Source organism: Orcinus orca, chromosome 6, assembly GCF_937001465.1.
Source record: "Orcinus orca chromosome 6, mOrcOrc1.1, whole genome shotgun sequence".
NCBI lineage: Eukaryota > Metazoa > Chordata > Mammalia > Artiodactyla > Delphinidae > Orcinus > Orcinus orca.
The window spans coordinates 40,347,709-40,372,554 of record NC_064564.1 but is presented as its reverse complement, the minus strand read 5'-3'; the positions used below and the strand labels follow the sequence as shown (position 1 = coordinate 40,372,554).

Below are 24,846 nucleotides of genomic sequence, written 5' to 3'. Positions count from 1 at the left end.
TCCGGGAAGAACCCACATGCCGCGGAGCAACTAAGCCCGTGCACCACAACTACTGAGCCCGTGCGCCTAGAGCCTGTGCTCCGCAACAAGAGAAGCCACCGCAATGAGAAGCCAGCGCACCACAACAAAGAGCAGCCCCCGCTTGCCACAACTAGAGAAAGTCCACGTGCAGCAATGAAGGCCCAACGCAGCCAAAAATAAATAAATTTTTAAAAAAAAATGATATGTTTGGCTAAAAATCATTGCATACACGTAAGTTTTCTTTGCCTATGAACTCTGTCCATACCCTCTCTTGACCATTTTTTTACTTCGTTGTTGGTCTCCTTGATTTTTAGTTAGTTTTTATATTAAGGAAGTTAGCCCTCTGCCTATGATACAAATTTTTTTTTCATAGGTTGTCTCCCTTTTCATTTGGTTATGGTGTTTCCTATCATATCTAGAAAGGTCTACCTCACACAGAGTATATCAAAATCTTCCCATGTTTTTCTCTATTATTGTTCTAGATTCATTATTTATGTTTGGGTATTTCACTCATTTGGCACTTTGCTGAAGAGTGGGAGTTAGGGATCCAACTTCATTTTCCAGCCAGTTACCAAACAGAAATAAACCGTCTTTCCATCATTGAGTTGAAAAGCTACCTCTGTCATATAGGATAGAGGTTGGCAATCCTTTTCTGCAAAGGACAAGACAGTAAATATTTTAGGCTCTGAAGGCCTTCTGTTAGCAAATTCTCAACTCTGCCTTTGTAGATTGAAAGTAGTTATAGGAAAAACAGAAATGAATGGCTGTGGCTGTGTTCCTGTAAAAGTGTACTTACACAAACGGTGGCAAATCCAGTTGAAGGTTTGCCATCCCATGACTTAGTATATTTCCATCATAGATGAATCTACTTTTGGCTTGATATTAGAGGCATGTACAAAGAAGACAGGCTTTTAAAGAATATGGGAATAGCACGCTCAAATCTAAAAACTCACACCACTCATCTGTTAAGTGTGCAGAAAAAAGTTAACATACATAGGAGGCCTATAGCTGCCATCAGAAATGCCAGCTTGCAGATGGGCTCTCAGCTTCTGTCTGGGAACAGGGAATTTTGGTATGTTCTAGACAAAGGATGCCTACACTCTAACTGATAAAAGGGATTCTCTGCTCCTCGATTATTTGTACAATGTGGTTTATGTTGAATACTTGCTTTCCTTCTGGGATTCTACAATTTTGGTTTGTACTAGGTGGAGGGTGCCCATGTAACCAAGTCCCCCAGTAAAAACCTTGGGCACTGAATCTTTAGTGAATTCCTTGGTAGACACGACTTCAAACCTAGAGTAGTCTCAGGTACTTCCGTAACAGTAAACCATTTCATTCAGCAGAGAAATGTGCTTCCATGTCTCTCAATACACCCTAAACATAAACCAGACAGCTGACCCTATGGTTAAAGTAACCCCCTGCTATTGTGGCATGTGCGTGTTGGTGAGAAATGGTGGTTTAATGTCAAAAAGTCTATGGGAGTACAGCTTAGAAAACATCCAACTTACACACGATGCCTTTAAATTATAAACCACAGACATTAAGGCTGGACCAAATCATGGTGGATACATGCATGTGTTAGAATCAGAAAGCAACCAGAGGATGTGATTTAAAGTGGTGTCCACATTCCACCTTCTTATTCTAATAAAGCTCAAAAAATCTGTCTAGGCATTTATTCAAAGTGTTGTTTCCTTATATTTGCATGAATATTTCCATGTTTTTGCACATCTCTTCAAGGTATGTACTTACTACTACTACTAATATTAACAAATAAATGCAGGTATTTATACAATGCCAAGCTGACTGATTTAACTCAGCAACTCTGCAGAAGTTCTACTAAAAAAGAAATATGTCTGGTCAAATCCACATTAGTGTGCAAAAGTCAACCTGCTCTGCTAATGTTCGGCATGTCCTCACTAGGGGCGAACCACCACACTTACCAAAATACACTTACCAAAATGACTAAGGACTGAGGACTGGGATGCTGAGGGCTTGAGGTCCCAAGAAGAAGCGGTTGTGGGAGGACCTATATTATTCTGCTGTGAACTTGGGGTGGTGGTAAACTGGCCCAAACTTGGAGCTTCCAACTGGTCCAAAATCTGGGAGCTGGTGATGTTTGCCATTTTGGAAGGTGCGAGCTCTCCAAATCCTGAACCAAGGACGGATGACTTTAAAGGGAAAGAAAAGCAAAAGTCCTCAGCGATACAGAATTTCTACAACAGGCTCTAAAACACACCATGTATTTTCACAAGGATTTAAAAAATTATAACCTAAAACATTCTGAATTAGTAAGAATCATCTGAGTAAATACTACATGAAAACATTACAAGATCTGACTACATAAATCCAACAGTCCTTCCTGATTCTGATACAAGAGGTTAGAGGGGGGCTTCCCTGGTGGTGCAGTGGTTAAGAATCCACCTGCCAATGCAGGGGACATGCGTTCGATCCCTGGTCCGGGAAGATCCCACACGCCGTGGAGCAACTAAGCCTGTGAGCCACAACTACTGAGCCCACGTGCCACAACTACTGAAGCCCGCGTACCTAGAGCCCATGCTCCACAACAAGAAAAGCCCGTGCATCGCAACGAAGAGTAGCCCCCGCTCGCGGCAACTAGAGAAAGCCCGTGCGCAGCAACGAAGACCCAACGCAGCCAAAAATAAATAAATAAATAATTTTAAAAAAGAGGTTAGAGGGAAGGGGAATATTTGCCCTAGACTTTAATAAATTGATTTTTATTTAAAAAGTGATGTCACAAGTTCACAAACACAATACTACTCTTTTTAAAGTAAAGAGAAATACCATGAATAAAATGACAGAGACAAGCCTGAAAAACAAAATACAGTCTTTAACTTTTTAATGTTTTTAATAGGTTTAGTCACAGAGAGATCAGCCATCGGGTCACCCGGCAAGATCAGATGCAGGTCACAGTACTTACTTAAAAAGTTTGTATTCTAAAATCAGATATGAATTACACAGGTGGTATTTGTGTATTGAGCAGATTCCCTAGACACTACTGTGTTTATTTCAAGGTGTTTAGATGACTAACTACACCAAATACGCTCCCAATGCGAATGAAAGCCTATGACTAGACAACATACAGTTGAAGATCAACTGCATTTTTACTTATCATGATCATTCAGTTTCTGGAAAGGTTAAGTCCTTTGTCAAAAATAACTTTGCAGGGACTTCCCTGGCATTCCAGTGGTTAAGATTCTATGCTTCCACTACAGGGGGGCACAGGTTCGATCCCTGGTTGGGGAACTAAGATCCCACATGCCGTGTAGTGTGGTCAATAAATAAATAAGTAAACAAGCAAACATTAAAAAAATTTAAAAAAACCCTTTCCATAACCATCTTAAAGGTTAAAAATAGAAATGATTTGCATTTCATCAAGAGGTCAGATCTAGAGAGCAGAATTATTTCTGCTATCAATTCCCAAAGGCATGGACTATCTATCCCAGTTGTTCTAAAGATATCCAAATTCTCCAAAACTAGGCTGTCAGCAATTATTGCACATCAAACACAGAATCTGCTTCTATTAGAAAGTTGTGCTAACATTACTTATTGCTACTCCTGATCCTGTGCTCATGCTGCCCGCTACACTACTCTTATGTTGCTATAAATCCGCCAAAACCCAGCTCAAGCCTACTTGCTCAATAAAGGCTTCTTGGATGATGCTTCTATTCTTTCTCTGTTTTCTGACCTAATCTCTATCCTGTTTCAGCATTTAATCTTAACACACTTTCTGTGTGTTTCACAACACGATGACATCACTGCATCAATGACTAGCACCTTGCTTTAGGTAACACTTAGCACAGGACTTTAATTCCACCTATGCATTTCAATCAATGGGGGCAGTTTACAAATGTGTCTGTTGGTACACTTGTGCACATGCACTCACATATATATAAGCACACACAAGTGCCCAAGCCCAAAGATTCTGACTGGTCTTGTGTAGAATCTGGTATAATTTTATTATTATTATCATTATTAATGTTGCTATTAACTAAAGTTTTCCAATGATTATAAAAGTATAGTAGGGTTGGAACTTCCCTGGTAGTCCAGTGGTATAAGAATCCGCCTTCCAATGCAGGGGACACTTAATTCCTGGTTGTGGAACTAAGATCCCACATGCTGTGGGGCAACTAAGCCTGCGTGCTCTAGAGCCCACACGCCACAACTAGAGAAAAGCCCGTGCACTGCAATGAAAGATGCTGCATGCTGCAGTGAAGATCCCGTGTGCCGCAGCTAAGACCCAATGTAGCCAAATAAATATTTTTTTTAAAAAAAAAGTACAGTAGGGTTGAGAACCACTGCTCTAATATGCTAAACAAACAATTCTTACTCCAGTTTCTCAAGATGTTGTCCACAACAAAAAGCAACATACCTGGGGGATGCTGTAAAAAGCAGAAACAAAAACAAAAACTCAACTCACGTCTTATCTACGCTCTCAGTGGCCTGACTATGATTCCAGCAAGTCAGCAAGGACATCACATCAGTATACCAGTGGCAGATGGAGGAAAGAAATTGGATGGTTCAATCAAACTCAGGGGTATTACTGGGCCCTCTCAAAACAGAGACAGCACCCTGCCTTGGGCCTGTCCGACTTCAAGCACTGATACCCTCTCAAACACTATCAACAATGGCACTAAAAATGTCAAGTTCCCAAGCCAGTTATACTTGACATGACATGACTATGTAGAGTAGAAGACAGCAATGAAAAGTTTACATATTCAATTCTCCATTTTTTTAGGGAACAGCAAAGGATTTTGAGTCAAGTGGGAGACGGTGATTATCATATATCGTATTCATAAGAAATTCCATTTCAACTGTAGATTTCAGGTAAGACACAGCAAAGAATGAACCGAAGTAATTGTCACTAGGGAAAGCTGTGGATCTGTGTTTATAGTCCTTCCAACCTCCCCTCTGCCAACTCAGAACTACCCACACTTGGACAGGGACTTGAGTTCACCATTCTGCAGCTACATTCTTTCACGTTCTATGCTCTTTTATTCCCATCACCTATCTTCATATGCTTCACTAAAGGTTCCTGAACTTCTTTCTGATGGGAGTTTAATTCTTATGGGAGCCAGAGTCATATATGCAGCAACAGATGACACTGTTCCATTGAAAACGCATTTAAATTTTTAAGGGCCTCTACTACATAATTTTTTGGAATAACAAATAAAAATGAAAAAAATATAAGAACCTAGGCAGACCTAGAAAAAACTATTCTTGCATATTAGCAAGCCAATACTCACAAACATTAGCATTTAAGTAAACTGGAAAACAAATGAAAATTTAACATCTTAAGTACAGAGACAGACTTTGAAACAAAATCCAAGAAAAAAAAATCATTAGTAAGAAGGATGCCTAACTAAATGATTATAACTAAACTAATTCATAATTCAATGAATCATAAAGAAGTATTTTTATCTTCATCCAGAAAACTCAGTAGTTGAATTCCACATGGCATCATCAGATATGTGCTTGGAAATTATCACATCATTGTTTTCTGGACTGAGATCTAGTGTAGAAACTTTTATATGTAAAAACCATAAGGCATGTGTCATTCTAGAATACATTTGCTCATGGGTACATTCCTTAAAATCCCATACTGAAATAAAAGTGAGTTACCAGACTCTGAGGTGGATAGGGATTGACAGCAGTGGAGCTGCCAGTCCCTTGTGCCATCTGACTGTTGTGCTGAGAATTTGTGAAGACAAGGGCTTGGCCAAAGCCCTGCTGTTGGGAAGTTTCAAAGGAGTTGACTTCTGAGGCTTGACTGTTGTGAGGAACAGGCTTCTGGAGCAAGGCTACCAGATCAACACTAAGCAGACAAAAAGCAAATGAAGAATGAGTCACAGGCAAATCTCACCAAAAAAATGAATTTGAGAAGGGAGTCAATATTAAGTAATAAGTTCATGCTAAAAATAATTCCAGTGACGAAAACCCTTGGAAACTGGAGTTTAAGGGAGCCAAAAGCAGGGAATCAATCATCCGCCACACACTCCTCCTCCCCAAAAAGGCATACCAAGCCAGAGAGTGAAACAGGGCTTTGCAGAGAAGAGAAACGAAAAGGTGCATTAAGATGTTTCCACAGAAATGGCACAATGACAACTGATTTGAAAACCTGGAGCAACTGAGTACACTTAAACAGTTCTCTCAAGTTTGGCTTGTTTCCTTTAGAACATTTGGCTCCCTTTATCACTTGAAACCAGTCTCTCTTAAACTTCCCTAAAGGAGAGTGAATCCATATTTTTGAGGAATGAGGACCAAAGCCGTACTAGACCACTGAAGCAGTCTGACATTTATCATAAATATTCCTATAAGTTCTGCATTCTATCCAATAATATATTTACATTTATATAAATCTCATATAATTTCTCTCTTAAATATTTAGGAAAAAATGCACAATGTATTAACAAATACTCTGTTAACTAGGATTCTTATAACGTCCCCAGAAAGACAGAGATCCAAATTTGAGAATCATGGTCTTAAAACCTGAAAGCATGAGGAAGAAGCGATCTTCCAAGTAATATACTACTTGACATGGGAATGAGCCACTAATTTCTCCACAGGATGACCTAACATGATAATTTGCTCCATTAAATCTTTTTAAAGGCCAGTTCCCAGGCAGTTCTCCTAACGGAAACTCTCACCATGCCAGTGAGGCGGATTCTGGAAGGTCAAATAATTCAAAACTCACTTGTGATATATAGCAAAGTTCCTAGGCCGAAGTTTCTCTCCTTATCCACTACCAACTCTCATGTTCCCATAACCGGATTGAAGTTATGGGATCTAGTATTTTGGACCCCAAGTTACTGTTCTAACTTATGACAGCCTAATTCTAGGGATACAAATCCATGGTGGTTATATTACATATGACCCATCTTAAAAGTTCCACTACTAAAAAAACCAGAACCAAGTTCGATTCCAAAAGATTGATAAGACATATGCATGAAAAACAGTCCAGCACTGTCTTCTGAAAAATAACCATTGAAAAGGTCCATTTCTTATTTTTTAAATGAAAATGATCCTATCAAATTCATTGAGTACTAAATACAATGCAGAAGTTATATCCGTTTAAGGAGAAATTCTGAGCAATTCACAAAATATATTGCAAGACATAACCTTTGATCGTTTTTATTTCCCTATAATGAAGTCTTATAACCATCACATTTAGCAAGAGATTGAGCATGTTGGGCTCAAAACTGTCTTCAATGCTCAGATGTCATATATATCAAGGCTCTCATCCTTCTAGATCACTGCATTTTGAAACCATAATCAAAGGTTTTTAGGATGCAAATAAATGCTTTTCAATAATTCAATTCTGCACATATTCTAACAATGTTTCTATTACCCCAAAAGCTCCTTCCTTTTCTGTAATCCATGAAATCAGTAGATTAAAACTAGTAGAACCCATATAAAATGAGCTGAGAAGATCTAAATAAATGGTATTATATGAAGAAACCAAAGGATAGTTCTGTTAAGTTTATTTGTCAAAAACAGTATGCTTACAAAAGTAAAAAAAGAACCATTAAATAGATTTAACATTATCTCTGTCACAAATTCTAACACAAACATAATCGCTATTTTAATTCATCACTGATCACAACAAATTAGGAAATGATGGAGGCTCTGTCAGCTCACCAAGTAAGTTAGGGATAAAATAAAAGTCTCACACAAAAAAGAGAAAAAAACAGAAAGAGAGTCAAGAAAAGGGTAAAAAACAGAAAGAGATCTGAGGAAGAAAACAACTCTCCTGAGACAAGAAATTTCAATTATGCTTTGACTAAAAAACAAAAGGTGGGGGAAAGCGTTTACCTTTGCCCAGGTGTGACAAGATGCTCTGCTGGAGCAGATGAGGAAGTGAAGACCTTTGTTTCAGAAAGCTGTTATGAAAGGATTAAAAGTATTTTAATCTTATTTTAATCAAAATGTATCAAATTCCTGACAATTTTTAGTCACTGGTACTCTTATTCTAGCTCACCCAAAAGGTGGTCAAAGGGAAAGAAATATACAAGTGATTATGGCACATAATTTTCTTATGGTGAAGATAAATTTAGACTGATAATCCCACAAAAGAATTCCACATCAGTGAAACAAGAGAGTGAAGTAGTAAAGCCAGACCCTTGTGCCATAGTTCAAGTCCCAGTTTCACTATTCTACTTCACATTATATAAAATGAGAACACCAATAAAAACCACCACTAATGTTACTATAAACTCCAAAAAGGAGTAGGAAAGTTTGAAAGGCAAAATAATTGACGTTCTTTCCCCAAACACAGATGGTTTTAGTATTTTGTTCATTAGTAATAGGTTTACTAGTCATAGATTTCCTTACTGTTTTTATCAAAATAATTTTATTGAGGTATAACACATACAATAAACTGCGAATATTCAAACCGAATAACTGAATGAGTTGTGTCATATGTATACTCCGTGACACCATCACCAAATCAAGACAATGAACGTATCTATTACCCTAAAAGTTTGCTCCTGTCCCTGTGTAATCAATTCCTCGAGCACTCACTTTCGTCCCCAGGAAACCACCGGTATGTTTTCTGTCACTACAGATTAGGCTGTATTTTCCAGAATTTTAAGTGGAATTTTTTTAAACATACAGTCTTTTTTGTCTGACTTTTTTGACTCAACATAATTGCGTTGAGATTCATGCATATTGTTTTAAGGCACACAGGATAAAATTTCTTGAAACTTCAATTGACATTATTGAAAGGCAGACTCTTTTTATGTTTTCAAAGTGGGGCATGGGCTTTTAAAGGCCGATTTTGTTGATCTAATGGCATAATGTGAAAAATTAATGAAAATGCTATTCGAAGACTGCTGTAATTCTTAACAATGCTAAATGTCTCAGAACTCTGAAACCCAGCATAAAATCAGACTTCCTAAGACACTGATATTAAGGCAGGGGCAGAGCAGACAGTAGATGTTCATTCTCCATAAAAACAAAAGTGCTGAATTGATTATACTGTTTCAACAAGAAAGGCTTATGCTATGCTGCACCCTAATCCAAGGTAGTATCTTTTAAGAATTCTAAGGAATCCATTTTTGCCTTAAAGAATCTTACAAATTAAATTAAGACAAAGACAGAAGCAATTAAGGAGTAATTCTATTAAAAGTAACAATAGAGTAGATTTAAAGCCTTGAAAACATTAAGTTCAAGGAAAATGAGAACTACATTTATCACTGAAATCCTATCTAACCCGGTAGAGTACAGAAAATTGCAGTTTTCTTCTCCTAAGCTCTAGAAGGAATTTAGGATTTGCATTTTAAATTACTCACCTTTCAATCACCATTACTTTGTATATGTCAGAAAACTCTGAAGTAATTTTGATATTTCCCGAGAAAAGAAGATGCCCAAATTCCCTACTGTAATTCTTTTCAGTAATTATACTGTGATTCAATATGGTCTATACAGCAGAATATTACTGCCTATATGTGTGTACATTTGAACTGCTTGTTAGCAGATTTACATCGTAAGACCTCATCTGAAGCACAGAAAAATCCCATCAGTTAGGCATGACAGTTATTATGATATTCATTTTGGGGATGAAAAATAGGAGGCTCAGAAAGGAAAGATGCCTCATCTGAGGTCAACAGGTCAACCCAGCTAGAATCTGAATACGGGTCATCTGCCCTCTGACAGCCTGTTGACTTTCTAACCTGCCTACTGACCCAGACAACAGGCAAGGAGATATAAAGCTTTTAGCTCTGGAAGCCTTTTTTTCTCCCAACAAACTCTTAGCAAAAATTCTAGTAACACAAAACATTTAAAAGTAGGACAGCTCTGTTTGAAATAAGGTATGGTGTCCACAGGCTGCTCACTCTCACTTCCTATTATCACTGGTACCATCCCTCCACTGATTCTAATAGCCACCCATCTAACTCAGTCTCCTCAGATTACAGGTAACAGAGAGCCTGCTGACATCATACCCCAAGGACTTATGGTTAGTATGTAGCAGAAGAAAATAAAAAACCCTAAATTTCCCAAATTCCAATCAAATGAGCATCTTTCTTTTTCATGCCCTACCCAGCTCATTCCCTAACAAGTCAGATAAAATAGTGCTAAAAAGAAAGAAAGCACAAGTGCACTTTTGTTTCTTTTTAAAAACTGTTTGTGAGTACAAAATGGGGAGAAGGGGAATAATCTCAAAAAGAAAAATAAAATCTCAAAGTCTGGATCACTTTATGCAACTTTGAAGGTCAATACTTGTAAACCCTTTATTCTCTCCCTTCCAATGTCAGCTGTAACTAACATGTACATACTTTTGTTCTGGGCCTTAAGAGTGAAACAGAAAAATAGTTAAGATATCTTATGCTGAACACAGAACCTAGAGACCAACACTACCCAGAAGCTAGTACAGTATATTCAAAAATGTCTGTGGAATAAATGAATACAAAAAGAGCCAGTCTAGTTGAAAAGGGAATTGGTTGGGCCTAGAACCAGAATGATTTATTCAGGTTAATTTCAACTATAAACCCCAAACATAGACTGCCTCCTTTAATAAAAAGGTTATAAAGAGTAAGTATCGTTCACAGGCCAGGATAATAGCATCAGCTAGTTATCAGGCCAAATAAAACAAGGATAGAGAAAAAAATGATGTCACTCCTACTTAACACCTGGTCTTTTTTTTTTTTTTGGGCCGCACCACATGGCATGTGGGATCTTAGTTCCCTGACCAGGGATTGAACCTGTGCCCCCTGCACTGGAGGCACAGAGTCTTAACCACTGGACTGCCAGGGAAGCCCCAACACCTGGTCATCTTTAAACGGTTGCTTTAAAACCAAGTTTCGCAAAAACCTGAAAACACCAACTTCCTTCTGAGAAGCATCTGCTAAAAAAAACATGGTAATCACAGAAGTCTGTGATTGTAAGTGTAAACACTTACATCTTCAGTCCAGTCTTCCGTTGTCCACTCGTCCACAGAATTCTTCCAGGCCCCTGTTGACAATCACAGTTTACACCACAAAGTCAAATAATGTCTGATTCCAAGTGGTTCTCTACTGTGTACGGCACAAGATATATCACATATACCATCAGCAATATACTTTACAATCCAAGAAATATGAGGCTCTTAATCTATCTCAAGAAAATCAGTCATGTTTTCAAATGCAAGTTGGCTAAGTACTATCCACAAAAACTCAAAAGCAATGTCTCAGATTGCTTTTGGATGATATCCAAGCAATTCTGCCTTAAGAAAGAAAGTATGGCACAGCACAAACAAATATGTTTAACAAGGAGTTCCTTATGATATATATTATTTAAAAGAGAACACAATTCAGTATAAGGCAGCTCTGCTTTGGGCCCTCATTTCAGGTGGATTATCAAATTTAGAGAAGTATGCTTTTCTTTTCTTGGCTGTATTGGGTCTTCGTTGCTGTGCGCAGGCTTTGTTGCGGTGAGCAGGGGCTACTCTTCTCATTGCAGTGGCCTCTCTTGTTGTGGAGCATGCGGGCTCTGTAGTTGCAGCATATGGGCCCTAGAGCGCCTGGGCTCAGTAGTTGTGGCTCATGGGCTCTAGAGCACAGGCTCAGAGCAGATTCTTAACCACCGTGCCATCAGGAAAGACCCGAGAAGTATGCTTTTTATATTAGTTCCACTGTATGGTTTCCTAATAGGTCTCCAGCAAAGCTAAACATTAGTCCTATTCATATAAAGTCTGTGGCTATTAACTCCTGATAAGCAGGTACAGAATATGTGCTGAAACAATTCTTACAGAACAATCATTTATATATAAAACAATTAAATGCTTTAAAGAAAAGCATGAGTTCAGATATGCTGACACTAGTGCTTAGCGATTCTGTATAAGTATATTCCCATTATTTTATTTTATTTTTTTTGTATTTTTTTGCGGTACGCGGGCCTCTCACTGCACAGGCTCCGGACGCACTGGCTCAGCGGCCATGGCTCACGGGCCCAGCTGCTCCGCGGCATGTGTGATCTTCCCAGACCGGGGCACGAACCCGCATCCCCTGCATCGGCAGGCAGACTCTCAACCACTGCGCCACCAGGGAAGCCCTCCCATTATTTTAAAGCATACGTGCAAACACATACCCAGATAAAATGCTTTTAAAAGGAAGCACACCAAGATACTAACTATAACCAAAATCATGAAGTGGGACTGTGAATGTTTTCAGTTCCTTCAATGGGAAGAAATAAGTTGAGCATCTGACTTACAATGAGGTTTGTGTGTGGGAAAAGGAAGGGCATACCCCTGAAGGAAAAAGGCAAATGAACAGATCTAACTTCCTTGGAATCATGTCAATAACCTAATAACTAAACTGATGGTGTCACCTAAGAAAAGAGTCCTTTTCTATGGAATGCTTTCAATAGGATGTCCCTAATTTGAGATTGATCATGGCAAACAAAAGTAGAATCTATGGATTTATGGAGCATGGCTCCTTGTAAAATACCACCCCAGATATGCTACTCTGTGATTATAAAACAGAGATGTTTCAAACCTGAAAACATTCTCTATTGTGTGAGAAACCTACACACACCACTTAGAGACATCACCTATGCTGTGGATCACAGGGCATATGCACTGCAGGGAAGAACTCCCTGCTCTTCTGTCCCTCTCAATTGCATGTATCCTTGAAATAACAGTAAAGCTTGATAGATAAAGGTTTCAATATTTTTTAAAATAAATTTATTTATTTACTTTTGGCTGCATTGGGTCTTCATTACTGTGCGTGGGCTTTCTCTAGTTGTGGCGAGCGGTGGCTACTCTTCATTGCAGTGCATGGGCTTCTCATTGCGGGGGCTTCTCTTGCTGCGGAGCACGGGCTCTAGGCGCGCGGGCTTCAGTAGTTGTGGCACGCAGGCTCAGTAGTTGTGGCTCGCAGACTCGAGAGTGCAGGCTCAGTAGTTGTGGCGCACAGGCTTAGTTGCTCCGCGGCATGTGGGATCTTCCCGGACCAGGGCTCGAACCCGTGTCCCCTGCATTGGCAGGCGGATTCTTAACCACTGTTCCAGCAGGGAAGTCCCAGGTTTCAATATCTGAACTGACAATCTGATCCTTTGTTTTGGCTAATTTATCATATCTTTAAATGGTTTCCATAATTTCTCCAGAAATGTCACAAAACAACTATCAATTTATGTGCCCCCAAAACATCTCTTTGAATTAAAATATTTTCATAAACGAAAGCAGAAAAACTAATAGTTTTAAGTGAAGAAACACAAGGTGCAATTAGTCCCAGTCAGAAATCAGTACTGGAACCTGGATCTCCAGACCCCTGCACAGGCCTCTTAGCACACTGTACACAAAGCTAAATGAATCCAACACAAGCCATCCACCTATAATTCAATATCATCTTCCTTTCTTAAGTACTAACTAGTGCCTTTCTTAAGTACTTATACATAATCTCCAACCTTTTACTATATTTCCTTCCAGACTTTTGTCTAAGTACATACATGCGTAGTTTTAAAAGTTTACAAGTGGACTAATTTCAAAGATGGCCGGTACATAGTGGTCTTGGTGCCACCTCCATCCAACTTACCCTGTGTTCATGCTGTCAAATTCATCATAGGAGACAGTACTCTAAAGACTACAAATTCTATAAAAAGCTGAGCCTCATTCTAAGCAGATTTAGGAACACTCTAGTCAAGAAATAGAAAAAGCCTCAAGTCATTCATAAAACTTTCACCTTCAAAGCAACTAAGATTATAACAGGAAACAATTTATGATGAATTTTCCTTAGGAACCTTTCATCATCAATCATCAACCAACTAATCCTGGGTTAAAAGCCTACATGTAAAGAAAGCATGATGCTAGGTACCAAAGTCATATCTCACTGAAAAGACAAGTAAAAATTTAGGGAGTGATCAGGGTAGTATATTACTGAATGATATATAAATTACATGAATCTGATTAATACACTGGAAATTTACAGGATGAAAAAGTTATGGAAAGCTAGAATGCTAAGAGAAACTTTACGGGAAGATGAATCACAGCAAAAACCTTGAAGGCTGGAAAATATCTGAACAGATATTTAAGAAGGGATATTCGGGACTTCCCTGGTGGTTCAGTGGTTAGACTCTGTGCTCCCAATGCAGGAGGCCCAGGTTCGATTCCTGGTCAGAGAACTAGATCCCTCATGCCTCAGCTAAGAGTCCGAATGCCGCAACTAAGACCTGGTGCAGCCAAATAAATAAATGAATGAAATTTTTTTTTTTTTTTTGCAGTACGCGGGCCTCTCACTGTTGTGGCCCCTCCCGCCACGGAGCACAGGCCCCGGACGCGCAGGCCCAGCGGCCATGGCTCAAGGGCCCAGCCGCTCTGCGGCATGTGGGATCTTCCCGGACTGGGGCACTAACCCGCGTCCCCCGCATCGGCAGGCGGACTCCCAACCACTGCGCCACCAGGGAAGCCCTAAATATTTTTTTAAAAAAACACAAAAAAAAGAAGGGATATTCCAGGGGAGAGAAACAATGATGAGGCATTACAAAAAATTATAAAATATTAAAATTAACCTAAAGTTCAGAACATCCTTTTTTTTCCCCAAAAAATGTGTAAGTTGTGGCAAAATACTTATAAAATTTACTACGGTAATCATTTTTTAAGTGTACAATTCAGTGATACTAATTTAAAACACACATTCTTATACATGATATGTAAAGAGACTGGCCTACCACTTAGAGAGGAGTATTATGAAAATAATCGAAATGCAAACTTAGACATGTAGAAGAGGATGAGAAGCTGAGTACATTTACTTATTTTATTTCTACTTATTTCTGGCTGCATTGGGTCTTCATTACTGCGCGCAGCCTTTCTCTAGTTGCAGAAAGCCAGGGCTACTCTTCGTTGCAGTGTGCAGGCTTCTCATTGTGGTGGCTTCTCTTGTTGCAGCTCTAGGGAGCATGGGCTCAGTAGCCGTGGCGCACGGGCTCAGCTGCCCTGCGACGTGTGGGATCTTCCTGGACCAGGGCTCGAACCTGTGTCCCCTGCACCGACAGGTGGATTCTTAACCACTGCGCCAACAGGAAAGCCCCGAGTACATTTAAAAGCAGGCAGAAGACAACGTATGAAATTGTAAGCAGAAGTCCAACATGGTATGGTGTTATGTCAAGCAACAGAGGGGAAGCCCCGTGTCAGTAGCCAAGGTCAAGCTGTTGCAGTGACCCACCCTAGATACACGGACTCGAAAAACTACATGACATTAGATACAGAAGAATACAGAGTCAGGTCCTAAAATCTTATTTTGGAATATTAAAATTTTACAGGAAGACCTTGCTCCTCGTTGTAGACCTACAGACCTTCACATCAAACATACGAGAAAAATTCAATGACATTAATTTATTTCTAGCTTAAAACAATAAATTTGAGATGTATGCTTTATGTTCAGTTTAACTTGATGTTAGCCCTCTATCAAAAGGACATATAAGGCAGCCTTACAGAAAAAAGGACAGCAGTGATGCAAAAATCTGTGTCACCTTGAAGGCCAATGTGAAAAACACTTCCATTATCAAAAGCTGATAATTACTTTATCAAGCAGTTGTAGAAATATAGTTTACAAACATTCATCTGATGAATTTTTATTAGCTAGCCTTGATAAAAATGGAAGATATTTTAAGCATTTTATCAGATTCTTAACTAAGAAATTAAAAAAAAAATTCATACCTTTGAGTCCCAAAGAATTTTTGTTTGGCAGATTCTGAGCTACATTTTGAGCATTTGATGCCAGTTCTGTGGATCAATGTAAAATGGAAGGTTTTAACATATCACAACAATTAAGGTATTCATCAGAAGAGAAATTGGTCAGCAAATTAAACGAAGGAGGGAAAGCATCAAACTAAGTATATGCTGTGTGTCCAAGGAAAAAGAAACTTACTGCAATCCATGCTATGACAGACTGCTATGGTCCAACTATGAACCTTAACAGCCAGACAGATCTTGAACATTCAATTTACATCAATTATGCTTGTTCTCATTCCCATGTTCACCAAGTTCCCTTCCCACTTGTCAAAGAAAACATTCCAATCTGTTTAAAAGGTATGTTTTTAGTAAATTTATAAATTAGCATTTTGACTACCCTTCAGTCTTTCTATTTTGGGTAATGTTTGATTCTGACTCTAGGGAATGGATTTGATTATTATCCTGTCAAGTCAGGTTTCTGAGCCTATGAGGCTGTGGGCTAGACTCAGAACTCTGGGTTATCAACAAGACAATACCATTCTGTGAGGCTTCTAGAGAAATAGCCAGCACTCCATCAGATGACATCTTTTAACTGTATTTTGCATCGAACACATTCTGCTACTCTAAATGAAAATAAGAGGAATGAGAGGGAAGAGATAAAGACAAAAGGAGAAGGAAGAAGAGATGGAGGAATATGAAAAAAGAAAAATAGCAGTTAATGGACTAATTCAACATTCTGTTTCAAACATCTGATTTAAAAATCAGTGGCGGTTATAAATAAAGCCACTATAAACATCACATGCAGGCCTTTGTGTGGGTGTTTTCATTCCTCTTCAGTAAAAACTTAGGGTTGGGATTGTAAGACTGTATAGTATATGTACACTTTCACACCAGGAACGTAGGAGTTCGAGTTACTCTGTCACCTTCACTAACACTTGGAACTGTCAGGTTTTTTTAAAGCTATTTTAATGGATGAAAGGTGGTAGCCTACTGTGGTTTTAATTTGTATTTCCCCAATGACCAATGATGATTAGCACATTTTTGTGTGCTTATTGCCATCCATATATCTTCCTTTGTGAAGCATCTGTTCAAATCATTTGTTCATTTTTCATTAACTTTTTATTTTGAAATAATTATACATTCACAAGAAGTTATCCTTCACCCAGTCTCCCCCTATGATTACATCTCACATAATTCCAGTAAAATATTATAGCAAAAAAACTGACACAGATACAGAATGCACATACCGTTCTATGTCAAGTTTGTATTGTGGTAAAATAATGTTTATGTGGTAAATAAAATTTACCATGCTAACCTTTTTTTTTTTTTTTTTTTTTTTTTGGTGGTACGCGGGCCTCTCACTGTTGTGGCCTCTGCTGTTGCGGAGCAAAGGCTCTGGACGCACAGGCTCAGTGGCCATGGCTCATGGGCCTAGCCGCCCTGCGGCATGTGGGATCTTCCCAGACCAGGGCATGAACCCGTGTCCCCTGCATCGGCAGGCGGACTCTCAACCACTGCGCCACCAGGGAAGCCCGATGCTAACCTTTTTAAGTGTACAGTTCACTGGCATTGAGTAATTCACAATGTGATATAACCAGTATCACCATCCATTTCCACAACTTTTCATTTTTTGTTCATTTTTAATTGCTCATTTTACTAGGTTGTTTGTTTTCTTCTCAACGAGTTGTGATAATTCTTTACCGATTCTGTATACAAGTCCCTTTTCAAATAGAGGTTTTAAATAAATATTTCCTCCTAAACTATGCCTTGCTCCTTCATTCTCTTTATTCTCTTCTGAAGAACCATGTTTTTCTTTTAGACTCATGTTTATTATGCCCTACGTAAGAAATTTTTGCTTAATCCAAGGTGGCTAAGATTTGCCCTGTATTTTCTTTAGAAGTTGTGCTTTCAGGTTTCACATGTAGAGCTATTATCCAATTGTGGTTATTTTTTATATACAGTATAATGTATACCACTGAATTGTCTTGGAACCTTTGTCCAAAACCAATTGTATCTGTGGGTTTATTTCTAGATTTGCTATTATATAATTGATCTGTCTCTGTGCTTTTGCCAATTCCACAGTCTTGACTACTGTACCTTTAGGGTAACTTCTTGAAATCAAGGAGTGTGAATCTTTGAACACTGTTAGTTTTCAAAACTGTTTGGGCTATGTTCAGACCCATACTTTTCCATAAAAATTTTAGAATCAAGTTACTGACACACAAAAAATTTGTTAGGATTTTGAATGAACTTGTACTGAACCTGTATATCAATTTGGGGAGAAACAACATGTCAATAATATTGAATCTTCCAATGCATAAACACTGAGTATCTTGCTCCCTTTTTGGGTCATCTTTGATATTTATCATTGTGTTGCATAATTTTCAACATATAAATCTTGCACATATTTTGTCAGATTTATACCTAAGTGCTTCGTGTTTTTGTACTACTATAAATGGTATATCCTTCTGTTTATTAATGCTTCTTCAAACACTCAATTTTACATTTTACTGTAAGATTTTATAATTTATATTTTCATTTAGAAGTCTTATCTTGCACATCATTAGACTTCTTCATAAGCATCTGATATTTTTTGAGGCCACTAATTTTTTTTCCATTTTCTCTTTGTTGATGGTTTATAGAAATATCACCTGTCAACTATCTGCACTGTTTAAAGCTTCCTAATTAATTTCATTAATTTATCTATAGATTCTTTTATATCATTGCCAGAAATGACAGGTTTTTTCCTCCCTTTACCCTTCTTTTCTTTTTCAATCTTTGTTTCAGTGTTTATGACCTCTGGTACAGGGGTGAATAGAAATAATGAGAGTAATACTCCTGTTTCTCTTCAGTTCAACTAAATTTTTTGCCTTTATTTAAAAAAAAAAAAAGGTAAGAGGGTAAGAGTAGTGAGAGTAAGCCCCTTGATCTTGTTACAAAAGAAAAATATTCTACACATCACTATTAATTTTGAGGTCTGCGGTGACTTTTGTAGAAATCGGGAATGAATGTTGGGTTTTGTCAAATGCTTTTCCTTATTAAAATGATATGGAGTTTCTCCTTTATTCTGTTAAAGGGGTGAATAATCCTTTTTTTATTGAGATATAACTCATATAACATAAAATCCACACTTCTAAGGCAAAGAACTGATTGGTTTTCAGTATATTCACAAGGTGTACAACAATCACAACTACCTATTCCAGAATATTTTCATTGCTCCAAAAAAATCTGGCACCCGTTCCTAGCCACTCCCCATTTCTCCTAAACATTCCCAGCCCCCAACAGCCACCAGTCTACTTCTGTTTCTATGTATCTGACTAATCTGAATAATTTTTCTTACACATTCAGCCACTGAAGGACATTTGGCTTTTATGTGAACCTGTATCTTCCATTCTCTTGGGTATATATCTAGGAGTCATCTGATTTTTTAAATGTTAAACTTGAATATTAAGTATAAACTTAACATGGCCATGATACATTAGCCTTTTTCTAGTCTACTGAATTGATTTCCAATATTGTGACTTAAAAGTTTTACAGCTGTTTTGAAGAATGAGATTAATCTGTAATTGCAAATGTTAGCAAAAAATTTATTGACAAAGTATCTTCTGATGATTTTTAATAGCTATAATATTAATTATAATAGATTATAAAGATAATTAATATCAATATTCCTTTTCTCATTCCTACAACGAATTATATGTTTCTTCTGTTTCCCTTGATAAGTCTCACAATAAACTTATCAATTCTATTGATACTAGTCTTTTCAAATTACTGTTTTTATAACTTTCGTTGGTCCTCTTGATAGTATATTTGATTTCTAGTTCGCTGTGCTTCTGTGGTGGTGGCAACTGTCTTTTTTAGCTAATTATTGAGCTATACTTTTATATTTTGGGTTATAATTCACGAAGTGTCAAATTATGTTTTTATAAATATAATCACAACAGTTAATATATATTATCAGGAAAAAATCTTCAAACGAGCTTTACTAAATAAATAAGCCAATTAACAAGTATTTATCTGTGAATTTCAGTAAAGAAATAATCTTAAAACTGCAGGACACAGAAAAATCTGCAAAAGCAACTGTTGCCCTAAACCCATCTATCATCATCTACCTCTTTACCTGGCCAAATTTGTGTTCACCATTAGGAATGGTAAATACTTTGTTTCAAGTCTTGCACTAAGAAATTCTATATATCCCTGACACTGAGATTTGAGTGTGGGTTTGTACTGCCTTACACAGATTTATTACAGCCTCTTCTTCAGAGTGCAAAAGGGGTAAACCACATACTTTATCGTCAATGAGATTTATAAGTGAGAAACTTTGGAGGTAAGAATCAGCTAAGAGTAGTCTCAGAGGTAGGACAGCTGCCTGTTTTTCATTCTTCTCCACCAGCACACTTTGATGTCATCTTTGTACGTTACGAGCTCAAACAATTAAAGTACATCTCTGGTGAGAACAGACACTTACCAGTTCCCTCATCTGCACCATTCTGAGCAGCTTCCCAACCTACTGGTTTTGTCCCACACCCATCTATAGATGGAGAATCTGAATAGTCCGCAGGGTTAAATGTCCTTGGGTTTGAAATAAAGAATAAAGGCAAATCACAAAATTAACTGTACATCATCTTCCCCGAAACAAGCCCTGTACCTTCTAAGAACCACTATAAGAAACTTCACCCTCCTTCTCCTATTTAATTACAGCCAACTCTTCTTGCCATCGGAATGCAGATCTTCTGAAAAGCAGAGGTTGCCTAGAACCTTCCATACACTCTTGTATGATGCTCCTACTTCCCTAAGTTGTTGTCCTCTGCATCCTAAAGCAAGTGTGGAGACCTATAATAGTTCTAGGCAGGGTAATGGCTCTAATGAAAAACTCACCCACCCCCTCCCAACTAAGCCTAGACTTAAATAGGCAATAGGTCTTTTCTTCCGAAGTCAGAATCCAATTTTGGATTTGCACCTTTTACAGTAGAAGTATATGATTCTTTTTGTTTAGATGGATGTAAATAAAAAGTTTTGTTCAGTGCCTCTTTTTAAATTAAAATCCTCAATACCCACGATTCAGATGTCTAACTAGAGCCAAATTAAATAGCACTGCTAAAATTTTCACAACAGAATTAAAAAAAATTTTTTTCAGCATTATTGGGGTGTCACTGACAAAAAGAACCACAAGAGTATTTTTTAAAGTAGACAGCAAAATCCACAAAATCGTTTAAAGCTACTGGGTTGGGCACATACGTTCATATGTTCCGGCCAGTTTGCTCCCTGTGTTTTCATCCTTCCTTTGTCCACAGGGAGCTCAGGCAGAAAACAGAGATGGCAGGAGTCACCACCTGAAGGCAGTGACCCCCAACAGTGCTGCCCTGGAGATATGGAGAAACAAAGGACTTTTCCTTTCTTGACTGTCATCTACTTATGGCCTCTATAAGAAGCTTAAAAACTTTTTATAAAGATCGGGGGGAGCTAATGTTTTGGATAACAGCAAAAAGTGAGAGAACCAGAAATAATGAATAAATAACTGATTATACCATCTATTTAATAACAATATACTCATCCTTCACAATTCAAGATAAAAATGATTGCTTTTCATAAAAAACAAAACAAAAACATTTCATTTACTTACCATTCAAAGATAATTGCTGGATTTACCAACATAACTCTCTTAAGCAATGGTTTTCAACTGGGGTGGCTGTGCACCTCCCTCCCAGGGAACATTTGGCGATGTCTGGAGACATTTTTGACTGTCACAACTTGAGGAGGGGTGCTACTGGCATCTAGTAGGGAGAGGCCAGGGATGTTGCTAAACATCCTACAATGTAAAGGGAACCCCACCACCTCAACAAACTATTATCCAATCCAAAATGTCAATAAAGCCAAGGCTAGAAAACTGCTCTAAGGCCTACTGCAATACAGTTTTATTTGTGTTATTTTGCTTTTTCAGTATTGTCTCTTTAAACTACAGAAGGTAATTAATTACTTCAAAAATAGGATGGCTAAGACTTACCCCATGCCTTGTGTTGAGAATCTTCCTGCCCCTCTCCCTCTGCCACGTCCAAACGCTTTTAAAGAAAATATAGTGTAAGAATAATACTTATGTCCTACACAACTATAATTCTACCAACTTCATCCCTTACACACCTACCCAAACATTACTGTCATTGTTCCTAACAGCACCAACATTCCCAACCAGTACACCCAATCTGCTGGTCCCTAATGACACAAATATCTACAGTTATTGATCTCAAAGGATAGAAAAGAATTTAATTCTGCTTGTACAACACTTGTCATATTTAGCAGCTTAACACGGGCAGGTTTTATATATATATATATATATATATATATATATATATATATATATAAAATTTATTTTTGGCTGCATTGGGTCTACATTGCTGGCCGCGGGCTTTCTCTAGTTGCGGCGAGCAGGGGCTACTCTTCATTGCGGTGCGTGGGCTTCTCATCGCAGTGGCTTCTCTGCAGTACGTGGGCTCAGTAGTTGTGGCTCACAGGCTCTAGAGCACAGGCTCAGTAGTTGTGGCGCATGGGCTTAGCTGCTCTGTGACATGTGGGATCTTCCCGGACCAGGGATCAAACCCATGTCCCCTGCATTGGCAGGTGGATTCTTAACCACTGCACCACTAGGGAAGCCCCTGATGGTGTTATTACATACCATTTTTAATACTAAGATTCTGACTGATGACCAAAAGGGCAGCAAACAAGAGAGCGAGCAAGCAAGAAGAAATAGTTCTATTCAGTGACTCTCCAGTTTTTCTTAATCGAATCCTAAATTGTGGATTAAAGACCTAAACACAAGAGCTAAAACTATATAGCCCTTAGAAGAAAATATAGAGCAAAAGCTTCATGACACTGAATTTGGTAATGATTTCTTGGATATGACACCAAAGACTCAGGCAAGAAAAGGAAAAAATTAAGACTTTAAACTGGTGTATCAAAAGGCATGAACAGACTAAAAAGAAAACCCAAAGAATATTTACACATTCTACATTTGATAAGGGAGTAACACTGAGAATACATAACGAAATTCTACAACTCTCTAACAAAACAAATAACCAGATTAAAAAATGGGCAAGGGACTTGAATAGACATCTCTCCAAATATAATATAAAAATGGTCAATGAGCAGATGAAAATATTCTCAACATCACTAATCATTAGGGCAATGTGGCACCCATTACAATGGCTACGAGTGAGAAACAGAGAAAGAGAGAGAGAAGAGAAAATAAGTGTTGGCAAAGATGTACAGAAACTGAAGCCTTTGTACACTGTTTCATGGGAATGTACAATAGTGTAGCCACTGTGGAAAACAGTTATGGCAATTACCCCCAAAATTAAAAATAGAACTAAATGATCCTTATAGCACAGAGAACTCTGCTCAATATTCTGTAATAACCTAAATGGGAAAGAATTTGAAAAGAATAGATACATGTATAGGTATAACTGAAGCACTTTGCTGTACACCTGAAACTAACACAACATTATAAATCAACTGTAGTCCAATATAAAATGTAAAAAAATTTTTTAAGAAAAAAAAAAAGAATTATATGATCCTGCAATTCCACTTGTGGGTATACGTATCCAAGAGAATTTGAAAATAGGGTCTTGAAGAGATACTTGTACACCCATGTTCACGTTCATAGCAGCCTTACTCATAATAGCCAAAAGGCAGAATCAACCTAAGTGTCCACTGATGAATGAATGTGGTATATACATACAATGTAATATTATTCAGCCTTAAAAAGGAAGGAAGGGGTTTCCCTGGTGGCACAGTGGTTAAGAATCTGCCTGCCAATGCAGGGGACACGGGTTCGAGCCCTGGTCCGGGAAGATCCCACGTGCTGCAGAGCAACTAAGCCCATGCGCCACAACTACTGAGCCTGCGAGCCACAGCTACTGAGTCCACATGCCACAACTACTGAAGCCCGTGCGCCTAGAGCCCGTGCTTCGCAATAAGAGAAGCCACCACAATGAGAAGCCCACACACCACAACAAAGAGTAGTCCCCGCTCGCCACAACCAGAGAAAAGCCTGCACGCAGCAACGAAGACCCAATGCAGCCAAAAATAAAATAAATAAATTATAAAAAAAAAAACGGAAGGAAATTCTGACAAATGCTACAATGTGGATGAACCTTGAGGACATTTTGCTAAGTGAAACAAGCCAGTCACAAAAGGACAAATATTTCATGATTCCACTTATATGAGGTATGTAAGAGTACTCAAATGCAGAAAAAGGTGGTTGCCAAGGGATATGTTAGCCATGCTAATATAACTAAATGTATATTTAATCATGTACAGTTAACTTATCCAGTAGTTCAAGTTAAACTATTAAAAGATACGGTCTTAACAAAAATCCACCCTATCCCCAGAGACAGGGGAAGAGAGGGAAATGTCCTAAAAAGTGGAAGAATTCTAATAATGCATATTAGTGGCTACTATCTATTTTAACACTGTTGAAAGGCAAATGTAAGACTTCAGGTAAGTCTAAAAGAAGGTTGGAAACTTGGGTTTAAAAAAAAACAAACTTAACTCTAAGAAGAAAGCTTTCAATGACCAAGTTTTGGCAAGACTCCTTACAGTTAAGAGAGGTGGTAGGGTGGGGGGAGGAGAGTCATCATGTAAGAAAACGAATTCACAGGACATAAAACACTTAACTGTAAAAAAAAAAAAAAAGCAAACAAACTTTAGTATGTCCATACAATGGAATATTATTTGGCTATAAAAAGAAATGAAGTACTTATACACGCTACAACATTGTGCTGATATGTGGTAGAACATCAATGAATCTTTAAAACATTAAGCTAGGTCAAAGAAGCCAGTCACAAAAGAGCACATATTGATAGATTCCATTTACATATCATATGTCCAGAACAGGAGAATCTATAAACACAGGAAATAGATTACCGGTTGTTTACTGCTGGGATGGCGGGGGGAGGGGGAGGTGATGAAGGAATTGGAAATTGATACTTAAAGGGTATGGGATATTCTTTTTGAGGTGATGAAAATGTTCTGAAATTGATTATGGTGATGGCTGCATAATTCTAAAAATGTACTAAAAACCACTGAATTATGCAATGTAAATGGGTGAATTGTACAGTATGTAAATTACATCTCAAGAAATTTTAGAGGGCGATAATAAACACTGTTAC

General features: G+C 38.1%; 1 protein-coding gene and 1 non-coding gene across 5 annotated transcripts in view; both read right to left on the bottom strand.

The window, feature by feature from the left end:
* The window catches only part of UBAP2 (ubiquitin associated protein 2), an 84,718-nt gene that overhangs the window by 27,842 nt on the left and 32,030 nt on the right, over window positions 1-24,846 (bottom strand). For all 4 annotated transcript variants that reach the window (XM_004275090.4, XM_004275091.4, XM_033437782.2 and 1 more), the window contains 7 exons: window positions 21,687-21,741; window positions 20,151-20,254; window positions 15,668-15,733; window positions 10,937-10,989; window positions 7,852-7,919; window positions 5,662-5,854; window positions 1,976-2,189 (listed from right to left, as the gene is read on the bottom strand). In XM_004275090.4, coding sequence (XP_004275138.1) covers window positions 1,976-2,189; window positions 5,662-5,854; window positions 7,852-7,919; window positions 10,937-10,989; window positions 15,668-15,733; window positions 20,151-20,254; window positions 21,687-21,741 — 753 coding nt within the window. The remainder of the gene's footprint in view (window positions 1-1,975; window positions 2,190-5,661; window positions 5,855-7,851; window positions 7,920-10,936; window positions 10,990-15,667; window positions 15,734-20,150; window positions 20,255-21,686; window positions 21,742-24,846) is intronic.
* LOC117203397 (small nucleolar RNA SNORD121A) lies at window positions 5,465-5,545 on the bottom strand. The gene has a single exon (XR_004486133.1). It is a non-coding gene; the product is annotated as a small nucleolar RNA SNORD121A (small nucleolar RNA).